Genomic DNA, 24,057 nt, shown 5'->3' on the forward strand with positions numbered 1-24,057 from the left:
GGAAACCACTCGGGCGTCTGTTGTTGAACATCAACTCTATCCTGCAGCAGCGTGGGCTATAATTTCCAGTTTGGCAGAGGGAAGGCTGCACAGACGGTTTCCAGTACGTAAGCAGAGTACATGCCTTTTCCCTCCTTCAACAGCGGGCCCCAAGATAATTAAGCAGTGGCACTAATGAGCTCCAGGGGGAAGTTTTTGTCTACCCTTTTTTTAGTTCGAATGGTGTTTGGTATCTGCAACATTAGGCTTTAGATCCACTAGAAATACGAAGAACACAGAGACAAAAGACAATTTAGAGACTTAACCATTTTGTGGAAATTAAAACTGTACGTTAAAAGGATCCTCTGTGACTCGCACATCTCTAGAAAGCCTCTTCCCTTCCACGGCCTAGGACTTCAGCTAATACAACTCAGCGCAGTCTTTCAAAGTGAAAATATTTAGGAGTAAATGACGACAGGAATTTGGTTGCTCTCACAGAATTGAGACCGGCTGGTGGTTTCCAACTCACAGACCTTCCCAATGGATCCTCCTTTGGGCCCTTGCCCGACTACAGCACCGTTACACACGAAGCGCTGCGGGAGGGCTAAGCTCCCCGCACGCACGGGCAGCGGCGGCACAACCACCTCCCAGGCAGAGCGGATGCTTTCCGTCTGCCCGGCAAATTAGGGAGAAACTTCACCTCAGACTAATGGTCAAATATTGAAGTATAAAACTTCCTTTCAGTTCTTATTACTGAGATTCATTATGCATCTTTTCTACTGTATCAYTACAATTTCAAATTTTATGAGCGCATCCGTATATGTTGTTTCTAGTAAACGACCAACAGTGTTCAACGGGTGTCACTGACAGATACTTGCTCCTCTGAAAAATGATCTTTCACGTAGTGTACACAAATACCAGCAGAATGGATATCACAGATATGCAATAAATTAAGTTCAATCTTCACTTTCAAATGAAATTGAATTTAATTAGTTTTAGCAAGACAGTACTAAAAGGTTATAAAAAAAWGTGTTGCTTCATCGTGTGAAATTAGGAGTCAAAAAGCAACAGAATCCATTACAATAACACTGCAGAAACGTGTTAGAATCAAGAGGCAGCTCTCCGTATTTACCGATTGCTAAGAAGTCCCTACAYCACTCAAGAAAATGGGAATTTTTAAATGGAAGTTATTGTTTTCTGTAACTGCAGATTGTCACCYATTATAGCTAACTGACACCATATAGCTGGGTTTCATTTCTAAAACATTGCCGTAATCCAGCCTCAAGGATCTGAGGAAATAAAGAGCTAAAGTCTTATTGGATCTGAACAGCTCTGACTTCATATCTAAAATACATTCCTTTTTTTTTTTTTTTTTAAGACCATTTTTCCTTCTGAAGACTGTTCTGATGTAAAACTAAACTTTTTTCCATGATGTCAACTTGGTAAAGCTTACTAAAGCATTTGAGAAAAAATAATTTTTAGATACACTAAGCAAAAATCCAATTAACACCTCCACATTAAACCAGCTCCTTCCATTCTAAGGAGTTATTTGCCAAAGCAGGTTGCAAATAAGCCACGGAGTGCCCGTACACTTATTTAAGCAGTGGCTAAGTTCCACTGGGAAACCATCCTGGCTCCGCTTTCCTAGGAGCTTATCTAGCAACAGGACCTTGTTTATCCTGTGGCCATGCAGCCGTGGATTTTTATTTTGAAATTCCCTTCCTCCCTCAGGGGAAATGAGTTCACGCACACGAACTAAACGCTCCGAAAGGTGCTAAAGTAACAGCTTCGCCAGCAGGCGGGTGACACCGCTTTGTCGTGGCTGCTGTGCTCGTGCCCCTCTGCCGGGGCCGGAGCCGGAGCCGGTTCCCCCACTGCTCCCTCGGGCGCCCATCCAGCCGGGAGCCAAGCACCAGGGGCGAGGGGGCAGCGGGGCGGCTGAGGAAGGGCTGTCGAGCCCTGGGGTTTGCAACAGAAAGCCTAAGGGAAGCGAGCCCGGCGAAACGGGAAAGTTGAATTATCAGAGGCTCCTGCAAGTTCCTGCCTCTGGGCCGAAGAGGAGGGACGCGGCGGCCACCCCCTCCGCAGCCCCCGGCCGGCGGCCGGAGTAACCCCTGCGAGATAAGGGCAATTCCCAAACTTTTCCTGGCAGAGCCCTTCCACTTCATAGAAAATAAGCTGCAAACAAAATGCAGGTTTCAGTATATTCCAGGCAGGTCTCCATTATAAATTTAATATTTAAAAGGTAAGTTATTCTAATTTTTCCCCAGTTGCTTGAATTAATACACCTGTAATTCCACTGCAATGAACCATAAGTCAAGCTAAAAAGCACAGGTAAGGGGAAATGCTGAAGCGTCGCTGTAGGCATCACTACACTTAACAAAAAACAACCAAAAAACCCACTAAACATTTGTTATAAAGGAAACAAAATCCCAGGACATGGGGATTAAGAGTTCAATACCTGGATAAACCAGAATTTTTACATGGAGCTTTTCTAACCAGGAAAAAACATCCAGCTTTGAAATGTTTTGAAATATTCAGATGATGTCAGTTTTGTAGCTGAGACAAGTACCTTTGTTAAGAAACTGATTTCACATAGAAAATGTYTGGCATACTAAAAATCAAAGTTAATTTTTACACAGAGACTTAGATGTTGGCATGTCATTTAGTCAGCTCACTGAACTTCAAGCTTAAAGCTACCCTGACTTCATAAGCAATAAAATATTTATAACACACAGTTCTCAAGTGTAAAACACACCAAACGTAATTGACATTAATATCTATTATAAGATCTCAACAAGCATAGCATAAAGAAAATTCAGAAAGAAGTGCTATTCTCACGCTATGYGAGCAGATGAGATATTGGCTCACATAGCACAGATCAAGCCCAAAACACAACAGATACTCCGTTTCATCACACTAAAATGCTTCAAAGCTAGAGAAATGTGAACTTCTTACTCTAACACATATTGCGACAGAGCAGCGAGCGCACCGCACCACCCGACATCAGAGCTCACTGCCTGGCCAGGCCTGGGTCTGGCATCCCGAATGCCAGATTCGGACAGGTTTTGCCATTCCGCTCCTCCGGTAGCRCATGCTTTTAGGCAATGCAAACTGGCAAGGAGAAACCAAATTTATAAAAAAAGAAAACAGACCCAAGAACTGCGAGTGTACCCTGCCTGACCCCAACCGAAGCATTTCCTTATCTTGTTGACCAGCTAAGTAAGGATAGGCACGTAGCAGAGAGGGGATTCTCGCTCATCCCTACCTGTCCCCGCTGTGCCGCTGCTCGTTCCAGGTACCGTACTGGCTGTCGGGCTCCCGCACCAGCGTATCTGTGTCCTTGGCCTCAGGGGGGTGTCTGGAGAAGCATTGCTTCAGCTGATCCTGCACAGAGAGAATAGAAACATTCCATCATTCCTTTACCCCCTGCTTAATTGTTTACAGATTTTATCTGCAATAGTGTTTCTGAATCTACGAACTAAAGTCAGACAAGATAAAACTGTGCAAATAAACCTAAACAAGGGAAAGGGCTATGAACTGAGTGATGATTCACTACGAAATGAGCACTGCTCTCCTGGGCAAATAACTGGTTCCAAAGGCAGGAACCAACTACCTGGTTTCAGTAACTCCCAGTTGCAGTAGGATTATTGGTATCTTTCAGTATCTCAGGTGGCACAAAGTTTTTAGAAGCATCTGTGCAAATACAAAGAATTCTGCTGTGGACGATATTCAATCTCCCCAAGCGTATGGGGGAAACGTCAGTTCTACTGCTCTTTGTGGAAGTTTCCTGGATTTAAGAAAAGGACTTTTTAACTCTTTTTTTGGAAGACCTTCAAATTAAAAAGTTATTTTTCCTGCTAACTGCAAGTCACCATAGCATATAGCCACATCCTAGAAAGCCTTTGTCAAATTGATGTTTGTTAATTTACAATAAACTAAGTAGGACAGCAGTATATCTAACAGATTTTTTTTTCTATTTTCTATCTCATCTCTGACCTTTCATTTCCTAAATAATTATTTTGTGAAGGTAGCAGACCTATGAAATAGGGAGGGAACAGTCCATCTAAGGAACTTTCCCTTTGAGGAGGGGGACATGGGCCGGTTGTTGTCCGGGCGGTGCTCTAGGTTTGCAGCAGACCGACGCCAGTTTGCTCCAGAATACAGCACCGCAGGACCTTTTGTTCTGCTGTTGTATTGAGTTACCCACTGAAGTTAGACAGTTACTGAAATAATACATTGTGTGTAGATAATTAAATATGTTGGCCCTTTTGCATTCATTATCCTGAAAAAATACAAATGTGGCTTTCAGTGCCATATCAACTGCTGCCAGATGAGATCATCATAAGCAAAGATTAGATATTATTTTCCACCTGTACCATGCTTTTTCCATATTTAAAAAAGACACACACACACACCCCACTAGCATAACCTGCTGGTAAAAACTCCCAGCATATCTATTGAGCTAATGACACCCATATCCAGTTCTCTGAAGAGGAGCAGTGTGGCCTTTAAAAATATATTTATATATATATATTTGAAGTGCACTAGATGAGCGTGCCAGTGTCTCTTATGGTTTTCAAGGACATTTTTGCACCATTTTGTGTGGTATCACTTTTCCTACAGGCGTTGAGTCAAAATCCTGTAATCCCTCAGTATTTTTTATAATCCAATCATGTTATTTCTAAACTTGTCATACACATCAATGCGAACAAATTGGCAGAGTTCAATTTCTTTATATTTGGAGACTTAGCCATCGGCCGCCAGGTTACAGCAACGCTGCAGAACGGGTGACACCAATGGCAGCTCAGGGCTGGTGAATCCGCAGCCCGGCGTTAGAGACAGGGACGGTTCGGGAGCCTCTCCTGCGTGCACAACCCTCCAGGGTTTGCACAGAAGCAAAACCGCGGGCAGCGCACACGCAGTAATGAACGTGTTCAAGGAAATGGGATTCCTTAATCCTACTGGGATGATGGGGGAGAGAAAGACACCGCACACTTTTTTCCTCACGTTCTTACATTCATTAGCCTAGAGAATGCTTCTTTAGGGCTATAAAAATATCAATGATTAAGGATAATTAGCTAACACTAATACGGCTTCTCAGGAAGCTCTGTAATGCCGGCATCTTTAGTAACAAGTTGCTTATTTCCCCAACTATCTGCTGGCATTGCGACGGCAATTGCCGTTTTCTGGTTCTCTCATACCCTTTGCTACCCTGATCCCTGAAGTCGCACGTTGGATAAGAGAGCAGAAAAGAAAGATTTTCCTATTGTCTGGAGAGGCAGAAGCTAACGGTCAAATGTGCCCTTGCAAAGCTCAGGGTAGGTCAAGAGATTTTATACTGGGTTCAGTTTTCACAAGTCTAGTTTCCTTTAGAGACACGCTGCAAATGCAGTATGGAAAAAGGAAAAACAGCACTGCCACGACGAGGAGCTTCACGGAAATAACGCCGAGGCCGGGCTCTCGCGGCGGCCGCGGCTCCTGCACAACCGAACAGCCGCGCGGTTTGGCAGGTTGTCACTGCTGGGCAGCTTATCCCAGCGCACCCGGAAAAACTGCCTGCAGCTTTTCACTTAAATACAACAGCTCGAGGGTAGTATTTCAGTCATGCTTATCTTGAGCACAGACGGGCAAGTGTCTTGTCACAAAAAGCTGGACGAAAGAGCGCAAGGTGCATCAGAGACCGGTCTCCCTGCACGCGCAGACCGTAACGCTGCTCCGCTGCCAGAGGAGCGGCGAGAGCAAGGACCCCGACCTCGGTCGGCTCCAACTAGCAAYGTGCAGCCGCCTAGGAGCAGAGCCTATAGATTACTCTCCTACATGGTCCAAATACCTCACAGCTCCTGCCAGCAAAAATTGCTGTAATTTGTTATTTTCCTCCTTAAATATTTATCTCCTCAGTTTCTCCTTTTCGTTGAGTATAGGTAAATTAAATCATTTCCTCGTTATTTAAAACTCCCCAATATTCTCTTCCAATCTTTGGGAAACCAGCTAGAATCAGCTAGAAGTTTTTTTTATTCAGTCATGACCATTAAACCCCTAACACTGTACACCCTCTGGTGCATGATACAGCCATAAAACGCAGACAGCCCCATCCCCTACCAAACCCCTCTCCTGCAAGCCCTCGTGTCGTACCTAGCGACAGAGCCAGCTATTGTAATGCTGAGTGAAATGAACCCAAAAGACTCGGCCATCTATTCCAACCGTTACAACACGCCGTCACTAGACATGAAGTTCCCAGTTTGCAATCGCCAGTAGAACAGGCACCAGCTGGCGAGTTACCTGAAGCAGAAGTTTCCTGCTCTTCACCTTCCAGGTGTTCCCACRGCCTAATAACTCCTTGGTAGCAATTCCCAAGCTTTATATAAACACACACATACACGAACACACAGAGGTAAACTGACTTCTTACATTTTTCATTCCAGTTATAAGCTTTCAACCTTGAGAAACGCATGTAATTCTAGAGACATTTAATTCTAAATGCATTTAATTCCAATTCTAGCTAGAACAGTACTAGAGGAAATTGTCTTCTCTTTCTTCGAAGCCACAAGGCTGGGCTTGTGGTGCTAACGGAAACTTTTTATTAGGCCAAACGATTAGTCAGAGAATAATAAACATTCATGTATATGAATCTCTCTTTAGGCCTGAACTATTTAAAGCCTCCTGCTTCTACCAGCTGAGAAGAACTGCAGAGGAGCTAATGAGCTACGGTGACCTATTAAAGCACCTGAGAGAAACAGGGGAGCTGCCACAGCCCGCGCAGGGAGAGGCGGCAGGGGCTGATCCCAGCCCAGCGTGCAGCAGCGGTGCAAGCTGGGGCGGGAGGGGGGCACGGAGGGCTTGGATGGCCCCCGCCGCTTGGAGGAGATGGTGCGCATACAAGAAAGAAGCTACAAAAAAAMCCCATAAAGATTGCTCTTTCCAGTCCATGATTATTAGCAAGCACAAGAATTACGAGTTTTGGTTGTTCTTTTGAAGATCTCGCTTACGCCATCTTTACCACGCTCCAGAAGGAGTCCAGGCAATCAAGCAACACCTAAGTGCTGCGTGTTGGGACTTCAGAGGTGCCTGTGAAAAATCCATCCCATTTCTTTTCCAAAGGCTTACTCTCCAACTATCAGCTTATTTTTTAAATCCAGTAAGGGATGTTCAGAAGAGGTTAGCAGAAAAATAAATGCTTGCCTACAGCTATCACAGACTCGAGAAAAGTTATTTTGAGAAGAAAACCAGTAGTAATTTTGGCCATCTCTACCGTTTTTCAGCCTTCACTCTCTCTTCACAACACTTAATAGTTGCTATTAAAACTTTTGCTTGTTTAATTATCAGTCAAATTCTTAGAGCTACACATATGTACAGTTGTGTTTTATGGCTGAGAGGCTTTTAGACACGAGCAACATAAAATTAACTGGTTAGTTACATTTGCATTTTCTGACATTAACATTGCACTAGGAACGACTTGGTGTTTCAGATAAGGACTGTGAACGATGAACAGACCGGGATCACAGGTTGAAAGCTTTCAAGCATATGACAGAGTAGGAAAAGCAACGCAAGACTTACTGAATGTACTCGAACGACGGTTTCCGGGTCTGCCACGAGCCCGTTATATCACACTGTGCCCTATTGCATATTCATTTACACAGAGAACTGCAGAAGACAGATCAAAGGACCCAAATAAACCGCCGAACACTGCTGAGAGCGCAGCCAGCGGCCCAGTAAGGCACACGAGAGACCGGCCTCTATCGGAGACCGGCCTCTATCGGAGACCGGCCTTCGCCCACGCGCCGGGAGGAGAAGCCAGGAGGTGCTTTCCCGCACGGACTGCTCCTGAACGCGAGCAGCTTCTGCTTCGTTTTCTGTTTCCTAGTCTAAATCCTAATTTAAAGCTCACTTCTTCAGACGGCCAAAAATAATCTTTTACTTTTTAAGTACATAAGCTCCATTGAACAAGAGGTCCTACACGATAAAGGACTGACGCGTCTGGCACAGACTTTCGTTGCTCTGGAGAGCAAATCCACTCCAAACAGAATGCCTTTTTTCGGAAGGGAATACTGTTCATCAGCAACCCAATAAACCTATGCAGATGACCTGTAGCCCATTCTTTCTTGATCCATCCTTTGGAAAAAGGGACCAAGGCTGAAAGAAGTGCACACCATGTGGAGGTAGGCCAGATGCAGCTGTTTCCTCCACACACAGAATATTCATCATCCAGTAAAAACATATTTATCAAAGGAGAACACAATAAAAAGAGGGGTCTGGCCTCTTCTTGGTGCACAAAATAAACCCAAATAACGAATTTTAAGAATTTTTTTACTTACAGTCACAGAAGACATACAAGAGAAATCTTCCCAATCAAATAAATACTACTTTCCATCCAGTATTCAAATGCTGTAATTCTCCAAGATTTGATCTTTAGCTTCATAATTCTTACATAAGTAGCCATGAAAAAAGTCAATTTAATTTTCACATGAAATAAAACAGCAATCAGAGCTGCACATCTATCTGCATCTAGTTCTACTACTACTTCTAAAATGAGACATTATGATTTTTATATGCCTCTTTTAGTACTCTCCTGGAATTAAGCTGGTTTTGGCAGAAGTCCAGGACTGATTATTCTAGCAATTTCCATTTCCTGAAAATGATGCACACACAATATTGCTCCTACCAGCACAACCATTGCACATAAAGTAATTGACACCACAGAAAGAAGAAAAACTAACCACAGCTAAGAATGGATGCATATATTTATGTGAAAAACTCTTCTGCACTGATGTGAGAAAAAGACCTGACATATAAGCAGTACCAGCTGAGAGAGATCTCATGAGTCAGAACCTGCACAGATAGTTTCAAAAATATCTTTGCAAAAAAGACTGAGATACCAGACAGCCAAAATGACACCCCACAGCTTGAAGTGCAAAAATTAAGAGCTAAAATCTACCGGCATAAAATGAATATGAACAATTAATTGCACAATGGATTGAAGTTTTGACCAGCTGCCTTATGAATACTGAACTCATGCACAGAGAAAATGTTGCCAGTTTCTTGAAAAGCTCTTTTTTTTTTTTAAACTAATTAAAAGGCATCAGGAATCAGAAGTTTGGTCAAATTGCCTATATTCAGAACTCCTCCGTCCCTTAAGTGTGACATTGCTCGTTACTTGCACTTAAGGGGAGTTTACAAGTCCTTGCAAACCCAGAAAAMCTTTCCAGTCATGCCCCTGTAATATGCCAGGAAGATGGCCATACACTTTATTTTACTAAAATTTTATTCTATTATTTCATTGTTGACCCTGCTTTGAACAGGAAGCTGGGCTAAGAGACTTCCAGAGGTCCTTTCCAACCTGAATTATTCTATAATTCTAAGCGGGGAAGATCCCCCCGTAGTTTTTAAAGTTCTGAATTAGATTAACACGTCCACCATCAAGGTGGCTGTTTCTTTAAAGCAGACCCTTCATTCGGAGATGAGGCCTCGGGACGCGGCTGAACACAGCTCACCCTGCAGCAGCACGTGCTCTGCCAGCCAGAGGAAGCTATAGGGAAGCGGAAAGTTGGCCGTCTCTCCATCACACAGCTACCGCAGCTCAACTCCGGTAGCAATCGAGAAGCAAAGAAACAAGCAAACAAACAAACGAAAAAAGCTTAATTTACCCACTGGCTATTTCACGCTTGCAGAGCTCTTCACCTTTTTCTAAGGCTTTGGGAAGAGTTGGAGAAAAAAATTCAGTAGCATCCAGTGACGTTCTACTAGCTACACGAATTCACATCACTGCCTCCCTCTCTTTTCCTTAGCACCTCAAAAGCTTGCACGCAGAACAGGGCCATTGGCGGAGCATCGCTCTCGTCCGCCGCCTGCCCCGGCAGGAGAAAGGTCCATCGGCCAGGACACAGCAGCAGCTGCAGCAGTGACCGGCCTTCGCGGTCTGAGCTGAGCAAGAGGAGGTATGCTTGGTGGGAACAAATTTAATTCTTGCTTACACTGAAAAGTCCAGATGAAAACAATATATATACACACATATATTTGGAAATATATTTTGCCTGGTTATTTTTTCCCCCCACACAGTTGCTCTGTAATGGCCCAGTAACACTTTATTAGTAAAATCCTTGCCCTTAAGTCGTATTAAAGAGGAGGTGGAAGAGCCCAAAGAGAAAGGAGAGGAACACAGAAACCACCCAAGGATTATTATTAAAAGGAAAACTATATTTTTTGGACCACTAACAAAATTAACACAAACACCAAGAACATAACTGATACTCTACAAAAAGAGAGGGCCTTAGAAACTACACAGCACTTTACAACCTATATATTTGTCTTTATGCATGCTAAATATCTATACAGCAAGTGGAAAGTCAAACTTGGTGGCATCACCATACTATGATTTCCATGTATACTTACTGTCCAGCGGATTAGTGCTGCCCAAAAGGAACAAGTCATGGTTCAAGACCAATGCTTCCCTCGTTTCCTAGCAATCAGGCAAGAAGATTTACCAGCTCTGTGTTCAAATAAATTTTTGGGAAGAGTAAGTGTTTTCGTGCAATGTCCAGGGAAAACGCAGCACCCTCCGCCTTCCACCCCTCCCTCCAACTGCAGGGACAGATAAACCGTTCTGCCCTCACTGACAAGGGAAGTCAGAAAACCTCCAGCGCTGCCTCCACCCACGGGCATCAACACGCAAGGACGACTTCCTTAGCCCTGACAAACATCCCACTCAGCAAAACAGGTATTTTCAAACCAAGGAAGCATTTTCCAAACCCTGGAGACCAGGTCAGTGACGAATGGAACTGAATTAATTCAACCTCATATCCTCAAGGATTTTAAATTAGTTACTATACAGACAATCTCTGCTCCTGCCACCAGACAGAGTCTGCAAACAGCCCCGGTTGCTAAAGTAAAACTTCCCACCTGTCGCCGTCCCCCGCAGAGCCGGGGGAAGGAGCCAGCAGGTTCGGCGTGGGCAGGGGCCCAGCTGCCACCGCAGGGCCCGTCTGGGACGGGACCGGGGAACGGGCACGCTGCACCCGCCCCGGCCCCCTCTGCAAGCCCTCACTGCACTTGCATGCAACGTGTTTAGCGCTGCTAGATCCTGGGAGCCATGCCGCTCTGCCGAGAAACCCTGCAAGTTGGCAATGGTTAATTTTTCCCATGTGCAGCGGAATATGTACCAAGTCCCATGGTATAAAACATTCTCACAAATTATATCAACCACTACAGTTTCACTGTTGCTATGCAACCCTAAGACTGTCAGAGCCATATGTGTTTTCTCTACCTTTTCCACCGGGATATGATAAGGAACAACCAATTATATCACCAATGTTAAAAGCCAACAACACTTCCCTTATGAAATATGGATTGTTTTTAGAGGGTCACTGGTTTAATTCTCTATCTTTTCATACCAGGTTTACTGAGTTTCAGCTGGAGGCACAGGCCGGAATCCTAATCCCCCCTGCTTCCCGCCCGCCCCCAAAAGGATGGGCAAAAATCGCACAAAAGCAGACTTGCGTCTACAGAAGCCATGCACAAAGCTGCCATCCCTTCCAACCACTAACTCAACGCATAAGAATTCCAGATTTGAGTTGCAAATAGTTAGTCCTTGAAAATAACCGGATAGACAGGGCAGAGAAAATCCCAAATTAAATGTACTGGGGAAAAAAGGAGAAGAGGGACAGTACATGATCTGCATCTGCACCACAGATCACTGGCCACCAGTAACAGGGGAACAGGGAAATTAGCCCCCTACTCCCCTGCCCTCTTACCAGGTCTCCCAAAAAACTAACTCCTGTCTGCAAATGTTGAAATTTCCATGGGGAGCCATGTTCCTGGACTCTTCCTTCTGTGAAGGGACCTTAATTATGACGGGGAAGAAGGAACAGGAGAATGYAATTCCCCACACACAGGTAGGAAAGAAGAGAAAAATCACTTTCTGAAGACTAGACTAGCCGAAGCAAAGGCCACCTTGCAAAAGAAGAACTTTGTCAGCTTAGTCAAATCCTTGGGATACGCCACACTGACTGATTCCTGCCAAAACAGCCCGGATTGTATATCTAGATGCTGAGCAACTACCAAAGGTGCCCTTCACTGAAGGTGCTCCTGTTTGTGCCCTGAAAGCCTAGGCTTCATCCTGTCCTGGTGAGTACCTGTGCTTGTCAAAAATTTCAAATCAATCCGAAGCTGCTCCATCCCATGTACACTGTTAGCTCAGGTGCTTTCATTTAAAAAACATCACAGCCATTAAGGTCCTTATCAATATTCCTAAGGCCTTCCTGATATGAAAGCCAGCTCTGAGCATGGCAGGAAAATTCTTTACTTTTAGCACTGTATTTGAAATGAATCCAAACAAAACTACATCCACTGCACCATTCATTCCAATAGACTAATCTTTTGTGTAGCAGTAACATATAAAAATGAAGTCAAAGTGAAAAATAGATACATTAGCTTGATATTTTCCTACCAAGTAGGAGTAATAAACAGTGTACCTGACAATTTCTCCATCCAGTCCAACTGTAATAAGGCAGTAACAACTAATACGTCCCACTTTGCACAACACAAATGTGTAAACACATTTGTTAATATCATGCAAAAATCTTTAAAAACAAACAAACAAAAAAAACCATACCAACATAGTGAAAGCATCACTCAATGAACAATTTTGTCATAGGAAGATGCTGAAATATCATATGGGTTTTGCTAGCTCTATATAGCTGAACTGCCTCAAACAAGTTTCCTGTGATTCATGTGGTACTATTCATACTAAAGTTTGTTTAATTTAAAGTTCACTAAAATCCACAAAGTATCTTAAACTGCTGGTATTAGTAAATGTAAGCTAACTGTTGCTGTCCTATTCAATGCAAACACTGTATTCTAGGCAGTATTTTCAGAGCTGTTCAGAGCACAGGTGTTGTAATTATCACTTACACAAAGCCGACTAGAAAAAACCTAAATGCACACCCAGCAAGCCTTCAGCACGCTCGCTCGCGTACTGCCTACAGACTTGCACATGCTTCTCTGTCTTCTCACTTCTTTCTAGAGGTGAACGCCAGCTTTTAGCAGTGTGGCCTGGAATAGCTCAGAAAAGGTACCCATCAGGTCCCTATTACAAAATGAATGTAAATTCCTTTGAAATGTATGCCTTGTGTTACAGTAGAAATATTTTCACCTTAATCAAACTACCTGATCTATGCCACAGACCTAAACACTACAGATAATGAAACGAAATTTCAAAGTAGGTCAGCGCAGAGCTGCCTCGGATCCCCTCTACGCATCCCGCGCAAGAGCGCGCTCAGCGGCGTCCGCAGCGACAGAGGGAAAATCATTGCCAGCAACTTCAGTGATTTACTTCATTTCGAACAGCACGTTCCCAGCAGCCCCTTTCCAGCCTAACCCTGAACCTCCACGGGGCTGAATAGCATCACAGCCTCCTCACGCCGCTCAAGTGCACAAAAYCACTTTCCCCTGCTTGCCTGTCTTTTGCTAATCATTCCTCTTATGTTAGTGGCTCTTTCATTCATACCCAGCCGTTACGCCAAGCCTCCCAGCAAGAAAGCCCAGCTGATAGATACGTTTGTTATTTGAAGCACAGTGGGGCAAAACAGAGACCTAAATTTTATTCTGAGTTGATGCTGGCCACAACAGAAGATCTGGCCAAGTTTGTGCAGATGAAGTCAGTTTTACCAAGAATCCGGTTAACATTGCACAACAAAACCTGGTCAGTGCTTTTGCAGTTACTCTTAAATTAACCCCTCACTCCAGTGTGGATTTCAAAGACATTTTAGAGTTTGTCATTTTCTGTACCCTGAAAATAGAGCTGCTGGGACTTGCTGCGGAGGCTCACCACGCACCTACCATGTGGGCTCAGTGCAAGGCTGAAGACAGAGCAGAGGTTGGCTCAAAGTGCTGAAAGTACACAAGAACCAAATTCTAAATATATACTTTGCTACRGCTAAATGAACTATTACAGTACTTCTGCTGAGAAGAGGAAAAGAAAAGGAAAACCCAAGCAGAACAGACAAAGTAGTTGGGAACATCCTGAAAATCCCTCCTGTTTCAACACATTAAAATTTTATTTTCAGCCTTATGCAGTGAAGCTAAAAAGAAATTAAACCCGCCMCCCCAAAGCAAATCCAGCAGGATCGGAGCCAGAGGAGCACCAGGCTGGCCACCAGAAAGATGCTGAGCAGAACAGTGCTGCGAGCTTCAAGAGGGCATGGGCAACTCCCAGCAGCAGCAATGAAAGTTGGCATCAAGACTTGAATAGACTCCCTCGTTTCCTACATTGCAAGAGGCACAAGCCAGAACAAGACAATTTTATACTGTTATGTTAGGAAGTGAATATATTTGCTTTTTTTGAAAAGCTACATGCTTGGAATCAACACCTCCTACTWACAATACTTTATTTCACAGCTCTTCTGCACAGTTAGTTTTTCCTCATAAGACACAAATTAAACTTCAAACAAACATTCCTGGAAAAAAAGATGCTTTAAAATTAAAGTCTAGATTTTGAGATGTACAGAAAGTGATAGGATTTCTTGGCAACAAACAAGCAAACATGCAGACTTTGGAAACTGTGCATTGCTGCTTTGAACAAAAATTTCAGATACCTTGACAGAAATTTTAARAGGAAGCAGTCAAAATATATACACATACACACACAAACACACACACTGAAATATGCACCAGTATTTTGTGAAACTAACACAACATTACAAGATTTTAATAAAAATGTATTGCCACCGTGTTAGGAGTTATATTCASTGATGTTTCTGTTTAATGCAATTTATTCCAGTCAAAGCTAACTGCCTATGACTTCATGCTTTAAAAAGCAAGGCAAATGAGCATAAAATTACCAGCTCTTAATACATTTCTCTTTAGCTTCTTATGCTGTAAGAACATGGYAAAAATCAACTCGTTGCAGCAAGCCTAAGTAAAATTGCGCAGTCTTTCAAGTGAGTATTCCCATCAAAATAACTAGGGAACAACACAGCCTGTCTACAAAATGCACATCACTGTTTTATGGCCCAGATTTACGCTGCCAGCTATGTTCATGGCCTGATAAACCAAAGAAAAGTTATTAAGAATGAAAAAGCATGAACTGTTTCAGTGTTGGCCCTTGTATCTTCACTAATTAAACTAAATAGCTTTACTCTTCCCCTGACCCTGAAACAAGAGAAACAGCTCATTTTTAAAAGCATACTTTCTACATATGTACTTCACCCTACCACAACAGCTCTCTCGAAATTTAAAGATTAAATTCCACTCGTTGACAGAACAAAAAAAAATTTTTGACTGAGCAATTAATTGTGCTTTTGGTGAATATCAGGGCAAAATAATTTAGCAAATAAGATTAGTAGGCACTTTTATCGTGGGGTCTGTAACAACACAGTCAAGCTCAGGAAAGAATGCCAAGTTGTATTAGTGTCTTTTTACAGACAGTCTATTGAAGCATGTTTGCAAGCTTTTCTCCAAACCAGCAAACAAAAGCGATAAGGCTGCGCACAAAGCACGTCTCGCCAAGGAGGACAAGCGTGCAGAGAGGCCTTGGGTAAGACTGTAACAGATAGTACAGACCAATGCTCTTTTAAAAGCAATGATGCAACCCCAGGAAAGGTACAGGTGAGTAAGTGGCACGTAYAGAGTTCACCTCTCTGGGCCCTTTGCCTGCCCGTCAGGGCCAGGGAGCGACTCTGCAAACGGGAAAAGCGATACTCCACCAGCTCGCAAAGAAAAAAGTTGACTGCACAAGCTCATATTARCTAAGCTAGCTTAAAAAGAAAAGTCTATGAAGAACAAAAAAATTGAGATGGGAATTTCAACCGCCAGAGTGGCTGACAGTGAAAGGTCTGTAGGATGCAACAGAAACCCTCTGAAGGACTAAATGCTCTCCCAGCATATCGGGGACACATGCAGTCAAACAAAATACTCAATTTCCATCTTCATTTTGGAGCTATATTAAAACTGAATCCAAACAAAGTAACTGTGATGCAGTCAGATCAAGTCTGAATGAAAAGAAAATGAATGAAAATTTTTCATTAACTGAACTTTACAGCAGAAAGCAAAAAAAAATAATAATTAAACGTATTTAGGCAGTATTTTTTTAAGCACATGCCAGAACAACTCAAGTAACAGATATGCATATTAAGAAACACATTGACTACTTAAAACTTATAGTCCAAGCAACCACAGAATTTATAGTTTCTATTCTATTTCAAAATCTTCTCTTGAAGAATCCAAAACACATCTGAGGGTTTTTTCCAGTAGCTTTTTTTCRTTTGACAGTTTGAGAGTTAGACTTCTTATTACAAAGAAACAAACTGCCACACTTTTACTAGAGTGTAACAGGATAGCTAAGGAACTGAGGATAYTAAATCACCATATTGTTTTTATATTATGAGAAGTAAGGCAACAAAATTAGAACTAGTGGCACTGGACATGAAACCAGATATCACACCCACAATAGAAGCATGGCTGAGATTACCATGACTGAACGGAGGCGTTGTTTAATAAAAGCATCTCTACCCCTATTTCAGCTAAGGCACTAAGCTGATCACATGAGGCTAAAAAGGAAAAAAATGTCAATTAAAATGTCTGTTTGGGGGGAAAAAAAAAAAATCAACTCCAGTGTAAAAGGCTTTACAGTAAAGTAATAACTTCTGCAAGCTCAGCTACAGACTCCCAGATCTGATATTAAAGTGCCAGAATTATGACGCAATTTAAATTGATCCTGTGTCATTACAGGCGGCCACTTTGGCCGCCAGCTTCCAGTGCACATGACTTATAGTGGCAGGGCCCAGCCATTCTTGGATGCAACAGCCAACACGTTCCTGCAGTCAATGGTGATGCCTTTTTTCCTTAACTTAAATATGAGAACRCTGTGATGCAACTATTTGTAGAAACTAGCTCCAACCAATAAAATTCACTTTCGGTGGAAACAAAAATGACAGCTTACTAGCTTTGAAGATATGACTGCACGAACAGACTACCAAGGCGGAAAAGAGGGGCAGAAAAGCTTCCTGGGAACCAATAACTGATCAGAAAATAYGGYGTGGTCAAGGAGGTTGTTCTGAGCRAAGTCAGAGCAAATCACAATATTTGGTCTCAGTGAAGGAACAGGAGTACTGCAGCGGGAAAATAAACAGAACAAACAAAAAAACCCTGCCAAACAGGCTTGCTGTTGAATAAAACAAAGAAGCTAYTAAAAAATATATATTATTGCACTTCTGTTGGTGATTTATAGATTTGTATATATTTAATTTTGACTGCTCAGCTGCTGGTGTAAGAACCACAAGATAAAGGGTTATTAGCTCTGGGGCTCCTTTTATACTTTGATTAGCCTAGCTTTTAAGCAGCTCTTAAAAACACATCTTGTACTTTCTCTAGATTCAAAATCAGATTGCCCAGGGCTAGTCATTTATCTAGGTTTTAACTTAAGGCACGTGGATTTAAACTCAAAACAAAAGYGGAGGTTAGAGGAGATCTCTATAAGGCCCAAACCAAATTCACCATGTCCTGTGTGTAGTCCTGTTCCCATAAGAAAGCCGGAGGATTACATTTTAAATACGGTATAGCCACCCAAGCCGTCCTTCCGGAGGCATCTCCTGCGGAGCCGCCTCTTTGCCGAGCTGGAGAGGGATGGGGAAAGCCGGAGCTCGAGCTGGGTCAGGAAGCCAGCCCTGCCAGGCCTTAAATAGGAAAATCTGACAAGGTACAAGCAGAACAACAGAGCAACTGTGTCATCCCCGAGCGGTTAAAGTGTTTGAAAAGAAAGTTATTTCCTCCCTCTTGTGGGCCAATTTTCACTTTTACGAGCTCCAGCAAGGAAATCACCCATTACGTCAAATCCCTTTCAACCCCAATCCTAAAACTTCTCTGTGGCGGATGCAAATCTCATACAGCCCAGAAGGATTAGAATAATTTTCCATCAGCCCTTTCSCAGGTACCTCGCATGCAAAGATATGTTATAATATGTCATTAATACGGGACCCGCCTGCCAGTTTCTCCATATTATACAAACTGACAGCTACACCCGCTGCAAGCCCGCGGGCCGGGGCCGCGTTTCCCGCTGCCGGCTCCAGCRGACCCTGTGCGCAACGGCAGCCCTTTGCCGTGAAAGCTGCCGCAAATACAGGAGGGCAACGGAAGAGCAGAACTGAGCAGCGACAAGACAAATTCTGAGCCTAAACGTTTTTTAAATATCCAAATTATGGATCAATTGCTTTAAATATAATTCACTTAATTCCTCTGGAACATTTTTGAAGTGATAACATAAGATTCATACAAACTGTAATCTATTATTTCCATAGGTAACTTAAATCCGAAGGTCCACCAAAAGTCATGAGAGACACAGACAGCTACATTTAAGGTGACCGCACTCTCGCAGCCCCGCTCTATGCGGACTCACTAGAAATACGTTTGTAGCGCAGGAAGTTTAGTTTCCCAAGTTTCTGGGTGCTGTACAAGGCTACACTCTCAGGCAGCGGTGCGCAAGGCCACCCGAACGCGGGAACCCCGCACCACCGTGCCCGTGCCAGCGCGGCAGCAGCCCCGAGCCAGGAAGCCGGGCTGCTCCTCGTTTAAAAGCTGCGACGCTGAAGTACCAGCACGAGTGACRGCTGCACAGTGCGCCCTTGAAAACAATAAGCGAGTCACCAGTTTTTGATGAATTACACGCTTTCTATTAATTCCATAGGGTTTTTTTTTTTTTTTTTGGTAGAAAATATCAGTAGTTCCAAGGACTAAGTAAAATCAGGGCCCTGTTCCAGCCAGATAAAAAAAAACGCACACAGATGCATACACGTAACTTACTGAATTTCACTATATAATGCGTTTCGCAAACCTGCCTTTGGGAAGAGATAAAGCGTACCCTCTGCAACGGTTCAAGGTCCGTGCTCACAAGTTTTCCTGCGGAAGACGCCACAGCACACACTAAGCGCTTGCACAAGCACTGAGGCCTTACGTTTGAGCGTGGAAGCTGGGCACTAGTTRAACTAAGCGCACGCATAAAGCGAGCACGTGCAATTAGTGTTGCGAGAGAGGGACAGCAGCTTCAGTGACTGTCACCAGTGAATTAACCGAAAAGGTCATCCTGTTTCTGAATGAGATTTTCTGCCCTGTAAGTAGTGCAAAGCGACTGTAGAGAAAACGGTGCAGTGCCCGACGCAGATTCCACATTCCCATTTTGTAGTCCCATCAAATTGTACACTTTTTAGAAAAAAACTTTCCCATTCAGATGATTCTAGTATATCTAGAACGTCAACAAAGACAGACAGAAAGAAAGCAAAGCTTCACCACGCTAACAGTGGTCAGCAGATACTTTCCGTTTCATTCTTTTCTGCTCACTTGATAATTCCTTCCCCAGTACAGCTGAACAGCAGACTAATAGCAAGCTAGGCCAAAGATGCTAGAGACCGTCACCAATGAAAAATATTGGAAATATTTCATACACAAATGCTACATCTGCCCAAGGAATGCAACTTTACCTTGAATCATATAGTGAACAAACCTTCATGAGCCCAGAGCAGACATTTCTATGTATTTACACTTCATGATGAATACCTATTTTCTTAAAAAATATAATAATAATAATAATAATAATAATAATAATAAAAAAGATCTTTAACCATCTCAGATAGCAAGCCATTCATGATTTACCAACGTACTGGTACCAAGACTTTGATCCTGATTCCACTGAAGTCAGTCACAATATGCTCCTATTTTCAGCGGTTTAAATGTCTGTCTTAAGCCATTTTTAGGTACAACTGAAATCAAATTTGGCTCCTCTCAACACAGGAGAAACTGGACTCGTTTACCTTTCAACCCACTATAGTCTCAAAACATTAACTGCTTTACAGTGCTTGCTGGAGCTAGAAACAATAGAAGAACATGTTCCTCCTAAATATGATATGGATTTGTCAAATAATCCCTGCAAAAAGGTGTTGGAGGCCCACAACTAGCTGCCTAACCATCATACTATCCTTCACCATCGCTCCATCACAGAACGGCCAGGCTGCGCGAACCTTCACCCCTTCCACCAGGGACAAAACTCTTCTCTGTGCACCATGCACTTCCTTCACTGCTTTGTCAAACCATTTAATACAAAACTGTCCTTTCTGAAAATAAAACRGAGACTAGGAGAGGTATTTTTAATTAAAAAGGGAGGGGAAGAAGGGGCTCAAGTGGCATACAGTCACAGCAAATGGAGAGCTCATCACCTTTCATTTGCTCTCATTAAATTACTGCTTGCCTCATGGCTCCAACTTGGCCTCAGAATTCATGCTGGTCATATAACTTGTATTTCATGACAAAGTAGTAATTATACTAAGAAAAAAACCCACCTCTTCTTCAATAAACGAAAAGGATAATGATCAGTTACTGCTGACTGCAGAGTGACAGCACCTAACTTTTCACAAATGCAATTTAAAGCATTTTTAATTGAAAAATTACAAGTACTCCTGTACATTCAAAATCAGACCAACCAGTAGTGTTTGAGATATCTGACAAATGCAGTTTCAGACACTAAGATAAATGTTTGTCCTATTTTACTGTGATGYTTTAAAAAGGATCAACAAAAATATTCCCTATCCCCAAAACCTTGAATATATTAACTGTGTTCCCTGACAACAAACAAATATCTTTCTGCACTGCAGAAGGAAACCAGCTGAGAACAAGCAGATATCGCTACCTGGAAGTGTTGTTTTTGTTTTTTTTTTGGGGGGGGGGGTATTTTTAAATTGAAAAGCAGATGTGATACAGGCTGTGTTACTAGGCAAAACGCAGCAGTGAAACCTCAAGTTTTTCACGCCGTGTTATCTACCCCTAGAGTCTCCAAAAGGTGTATAGCTTACGAGGTCAGGTGGCTCCGAGCTGGTTTGCCTCTTCCTCAAAGACGAAAACCTCTGCTGACTCCGCACGGAAAACCTTCGGAACGACTCCCTGCTCCGGGAGGCAAAGTGCCTGAAGGAGGAGGTTCGCTTGAAGGGAGTCCTGCTCCCACCTTCCCCACTAGTCCGTTCGTGAGCAACCGCAGTCGTGACTAAATTTAGTGCTTCCTGCAAAGATCTCCGCACTGTGCCCATCCACTGGGTCATGTGAGTTTGTGCCACTGTCAGTTTGTCTCCAAGGTAATCCATTTTTCCAGCAGAGAGGAGGAATCAATATTGAGTAGCAATTTTAAAATATATTCTCCGTTACAACCCTGGATTTTATTTTCCAAAAAAGATCCCCCTTATAAAATAATTTCTGCTAGTATAAATAGCACTAGACTAAAACATGATCATATTTCTATATTTATATAACAAAAGGTATGTGAGGTTCAAGACTGGTATTTGTCAAGTAGGAAAACATAAAAGACTTTTCCTCCTTACAGTCAGATTTCCAATTAACAGAGTTCCATCAAAACATGTTCAATTCAGCCACGTTAAAAAGAGAAATCAAGGTTTAACTCCTGACACAGTCACTTGAAATTAGTCTGTTTACAAGCAGAGAATTAGTCCCTTACTTTCTCATTTCAGAACTGGAAAAGCAACTCCCTTTTATCAGAATGATAAAAAAAATCGTATTCTTCTGGCTGGGTAGTTTTTCAGGTAACAGTGCATTAAACAAAGTTCTGATGCTTCTAAACAATCCATTTAGCAGCAAAATGATTAGATCTCCTGAACAATAAACCCCAATTTTTTCTTCACCAGCAACTATGAAGACAGGTATCAATATCTGCAGAATTCCCTCCTCAGCCGTCTCCCAGTCCCCAGCAGCGTTTTACAAGATTTTTCACTTCCAGAAGTACAAATCCCGAGGCAGCGCAAAGCCGAGGGGAACCGTGTCAAGCCTGCTGCCTTCAAGACTGGACTTGCTGCTGCTCGGAGCCTGCCAGAGATCTGCGGAATGACATCAGCTCCTCTGCCGCACGGGGGGCTCCGCACCAGGGGAACGGGCCGGCAACGCCGGCACGCTTCGCAAGCGGCCGGCGTCAAGACTTCCCCACGCCTATTAAAGTCTCTGCACGCTCGGGAGAAGCTGGTGGATGTCAGCGCCGTTTGCAAGCCCACCTCAGCCTCGCGGACCGCGCGGGTTTGCCATGCTCCGAGCGCTCCCGGAACAGGCGCCAGAGGTTAGACGCTGACGAAAGCCGCCGCCGCTGGTATCCTGTTCTCCTCACTCTGTGCCTCGCTTTCCTCTCCTCCGGGGAGGAAACAATGAGCTAGGTGAAACAGCCGCAGAGGTCTGCCTAAGGAAGGATCTGGGCTGGGCTTTATTATAGTACAGGCAGGGTTGCCACGGCAACCAAGGGAACAGCATCTGCTTGCTGCCTAAGCAGGCAGGAGTTGAACAGATCTATTGGAATGATTCATAGTTTGCATATGTCACGTGTACTTACTGATTTTAACCCTTCCTTAGAAGCGCAAGAACAACATCTTGGTGAAGGAACATTTTAGACGGCGACGAAGAACACTAACTGGGAAGAGCAGCAGGTTGGGACGAAACCCCCAAAACAGGTCCCCGTAGTGGAAGCAGTACTCAGAGACGGTGCAATCCCCTATTACCTTTCTACTGGGCGATTTACAAGGTAAAACAAGACCCCTTTTAGTTTAGTGCCTGTGACATCAACCTAAGACAATGATTAACCCAGAAGTCCAAAACAAAGCTTAAAAGATCTAACCATTAGTTTAGTTTTCTGTTTTAAATTAGATAAGGACTAAAACAAGCTTTCAGCTTTGTTTCTATTTCTAGAGAAAAAACAAAGCAACTCCTCCACTCCCAAACTGTTCACAGCCTTTGGGGCAAGGGCTCGCTGTCACTCCTCCACGTTGCCCCCTCCTCTCCAGACCACGAGTCCTTCTGCCTTCCCAGACGGTTCCTGCCAGCCGTCCCCCCTCCCAAGCTCCGGCAGCTCCCAGGCGCCCTCGGCCCGACCCGCTCCCCCCGGCACAGCGGAGCTCGCAGCCCGGCGGAGCCCGCGCTCCGCTCCGCGCCCACCCGACGGGCTGGCGCCGGGATGTCATCTGGGCATACGTTTCCATTGCAATGCCTGAACACAGGGGAGCAGTAAGAGCGTATACTGGATAAAAGCACGCAACGCTGATAAGTCAGATGTGCGCTGTCCATGGAAACTCTGAAAACAGCCCACTTGAATGGATAGCAGAAATAGCTGATATAATAAAAGCTAAGGCGGCTTCGAATTGTGAGGGGGAGAAAGAGTACAGATATTAAGTGAAGAAAATAAATGTTAAAAGCTGCTCACTTTCTTGTTTATTCAGTTCTTGTTATTTCCTAATTTGTGATATAAAGTAACAACATGTTTTTGCATCTCTCTCTCTCTTCCCCTAAACCTTTCAGGAAGAGATTTAATTGAATATTTTCTAGATGATATTTTATGAAATGGTTCTCAAGCAAAGTTTCATTATATCAGAAACACTACTTAGAAATACACTTCTTGGCAGAAGATGGAATAACCAGTGTGTTCTCTGGGGAAATGGGGTTTCTTCCCTTTTAAACAATGGTTGAGAGCACTGCGCTCCATCACTAACTTATCTCCAAGAAAAACTTTGGTGACAAAATACAGCATTCCATATCTTGGTGGTCTTTTCTGAATACAACAGTACTCCTGTTTTACATGTCCCCAAATTAGCAGTCTAAAAAAAAAAAAAAAAAAAAAATTCAGTATCCAACCAATAGAGAAAAATCTGTTCTCTCCTCACATAGCTCTTCCTTTTAAAGAGCTATAGAGGGTTTTTTTGTACAGAAATGGAAAGACACACTTTTGATTAAATGCCCCAAGCACAGGTATTACCAATATTTTCAAAGTAATAGAAAACTTTGAGAAATTTATTCTGACACAGTAACTGCAATGCTTCATGAACTATGGAGCTCCTGTATCCAAGGTTGAAATTTAATATTYACTATACATATTTACATTGTTTAATCTAAGCTTTATAGATGACTGTGCATATAAAAGTACAGCTCTGGGCTTGCTGCGCTACAGGGCCTCCTCGCGAGGCAGCTTGCTCCTTCCCTGTCCCTGAGTCGCTCCAAGCCTGAAACCATTTAAAACAGCCACCAGGGAGTGCTGACCACAAGTCAGCCAGCAGCTCCTGCACC

At 43.3% G+C, this 24,057-nt stretch overlaps 1 protein-coding gene across 1 annotated transcript in view; it reads right to left on the reverse strand.

The window, feature by feature from the left end:
- KIAA1671 (KIAA1671 ortholog) overlaps positions 1-24,057 on the reverse strand; it is a 68,506-nt gene that overhangs the window by 10,310 nt on the left and 34,139 nt on the right. Inside the window, exon 5 of the mRNA XM_026060281.1 lies at positions 3,248-3,366. Within this exon, the coding sequence (XP_025916066.1) occupies positions 3,248-3,366 (119 nt within the window). The remainder of the gene's footprint in view (positions 1-3,247; positions 3,367-24,057) is intronic.

This window comes from Apteryx rowi, unplaced genomic scaffold (assembly GCF_003343035.1).
Source record: "Apteryx rowi isolate R43461 unplaced genomic scaffold, aptRow1 scaffold_168, whole genome shotgun sequence".
NCBI lineage: Eukaryota > Metazoa > Chordata > Aves > Apterygiformes > Apterygidae > Apteryx > Apteryx rowi.